Source organism: Glycine soja, chromosome 9 (genome assembly GCF_004193775.1).
Source record: "Glycine soja cultivar W05 chromosome 9, ASM419377v2, whole genome shotgun sequence".
In the NCBI taxonomy this organism is placed as follows: domain Eukaryota; kingdom Viridiplantae; phylum Streptophyta; class Magnoliopsida; order Fabales; family Fabaceae; genus Glycine; species Glycine soja.
In genome coordinates, this window is record NC_041010.1 from 38559199 (window position 1) to 38560677 (window position 1479).

A 1479-nucleotide genomic window follows, 5' to 3' on the forward strand; every position below is an offset into this window, starting at 1 on the left:
GAAGCTAAGTACGTGTTGAAGATATACTTTTATAACTGCATAATATTTTATTTTTTCAGTTTTTAAAATAGGATTTAGTAAATAAGTTGGTTTCCTATATTTTAGGAGTAAGTCAGTTTTAATGGATTAGCCTAGTAAATAAGTGGTTCCTATCTTTAAGGAGCAAGTTAGTTTTAATATTCTGTTTTGCTAATATCTTGTTATCTAATTAGTTTATCTTTTGTTATTTATTGTATTGCTGCTGAGAACAATTTGAATTAGAATAGAATAATTCTATTTCCTCCGCATACGCATTGTTTCTCTTCTCTCCTCTGTTTTTTATAATTTCCTCCACAAAACCAACAATTGGTATCGAGAGCCTTATTCTTACGGGACCTCTACCATGGAAGGTGAAGCAAGTTTTTCCCACATAACTCTTCCAATCTTTGATGGAGAGAATTATGATCTTTGGGAAGTGAAAATGCAATCTTACATGGAGTCTTTGGATTTGTGGGATGCTGTGGAAGAGGATTATGAAATATATCCGCTGCCTGAAAATTTCACCACGGCCCAAATTAAAAATCACAAGGAAAAAAAGATGAAGAAGGCAAAGGCGAGGTCATGTTTGTTCACTGGTGTTTCACAAATGATATTCATCAGAATCATGACTCTTAAATCACCCAAAGCAATTTGGGATTATCTGAAAGAGGAATACGCTGAAGATGATAGAATACGAAGCATGCAAGTGCTGAATTTAAGGAGGGAATTTGAGCTTCAAAGGATGGAAGAGTCAAAGACAATCAAAGAATACTCAAACAAATTGTTGGGTATTGCCAACAAGACAAAGTTGTTGGGTAGTGATTTTGCTGATTCGAGAATTGTAGAGAAAATTTTAGTAACGGTGCCGGAGAGGTATGAAGCATCTATAGCTTCATTGGAGAACACAAAGGATCTGACAAAAATCACATTGGCAGAAGTGCTACATGCCCTGCAAGCTCAAGAGTAACGAAGGTTGATGAGGCAAGATCGTGTTGTCGAAGGTGCTTTGCCAGCCAAACATCATGAAGTTGATGAAAGCAAAAAGGATTTTTTCAAGAAGAACCAACTAGCAAGCAGCGAAAATAGTGCAAACAACCAAAACAAAGGTAAGGATAAAAAGAAAAATTATTCACCTTGTCAACATTGGGGCAAAAAAGGTCATGCACCTTTCAGATGTTGGAGGAGACCAGATGCAAAATGTAACAAGTGCAACCAGATAGGGCATAAAGCGGTGATCTGCCCCAACAAAAATCACCATGATGAGGGAGCTCAGATTGCTAATCAAGACGAGGAGGACCAACTGTTTGTGGCCACATGCTTCTTGAGTAGTGAATCAAGTGAAAATTGGTTGATTGATAGTGGTTGTACTAACCACATGACATATGATAAGACTCTATTCAAGGATTTGAAGCCAACTAATGTCTCAAAGGTCAGAATTGGGAATGGTGGCTATATTCCTGT

The 1479-nt window shown here is 37.1% G+C and overlaps 1 protein-coding gene across 1 annotated transcript; it reads left to right on the forward strand.

Annotated features, from left to right (window-relative positions):
• The first annotated feature begins 382 nt into the window (after window positions 1-382).
• Window positions 383-985, forward strand: LOC114368468. Its single transcript, XM_028325727.1, has one exon. It carries the CDS (start codon window positions 383-385, stop codon window positions 983-985), a length of 603 nt encoding a protein of 200 aa, XP_028181528.1.
• The last annotated feature ends 494 nt before the right edge of the window (window positions 986-1479 follow it).

Coding starts and splice junctions, on each gene's coding strand:
- LOC114368468 (XM_028325727.1), top strand. CDS start 383: ATGGAAGGTGAAGCAAGTTTTTCCCACATAACTCTTCCAATCTTTGAT.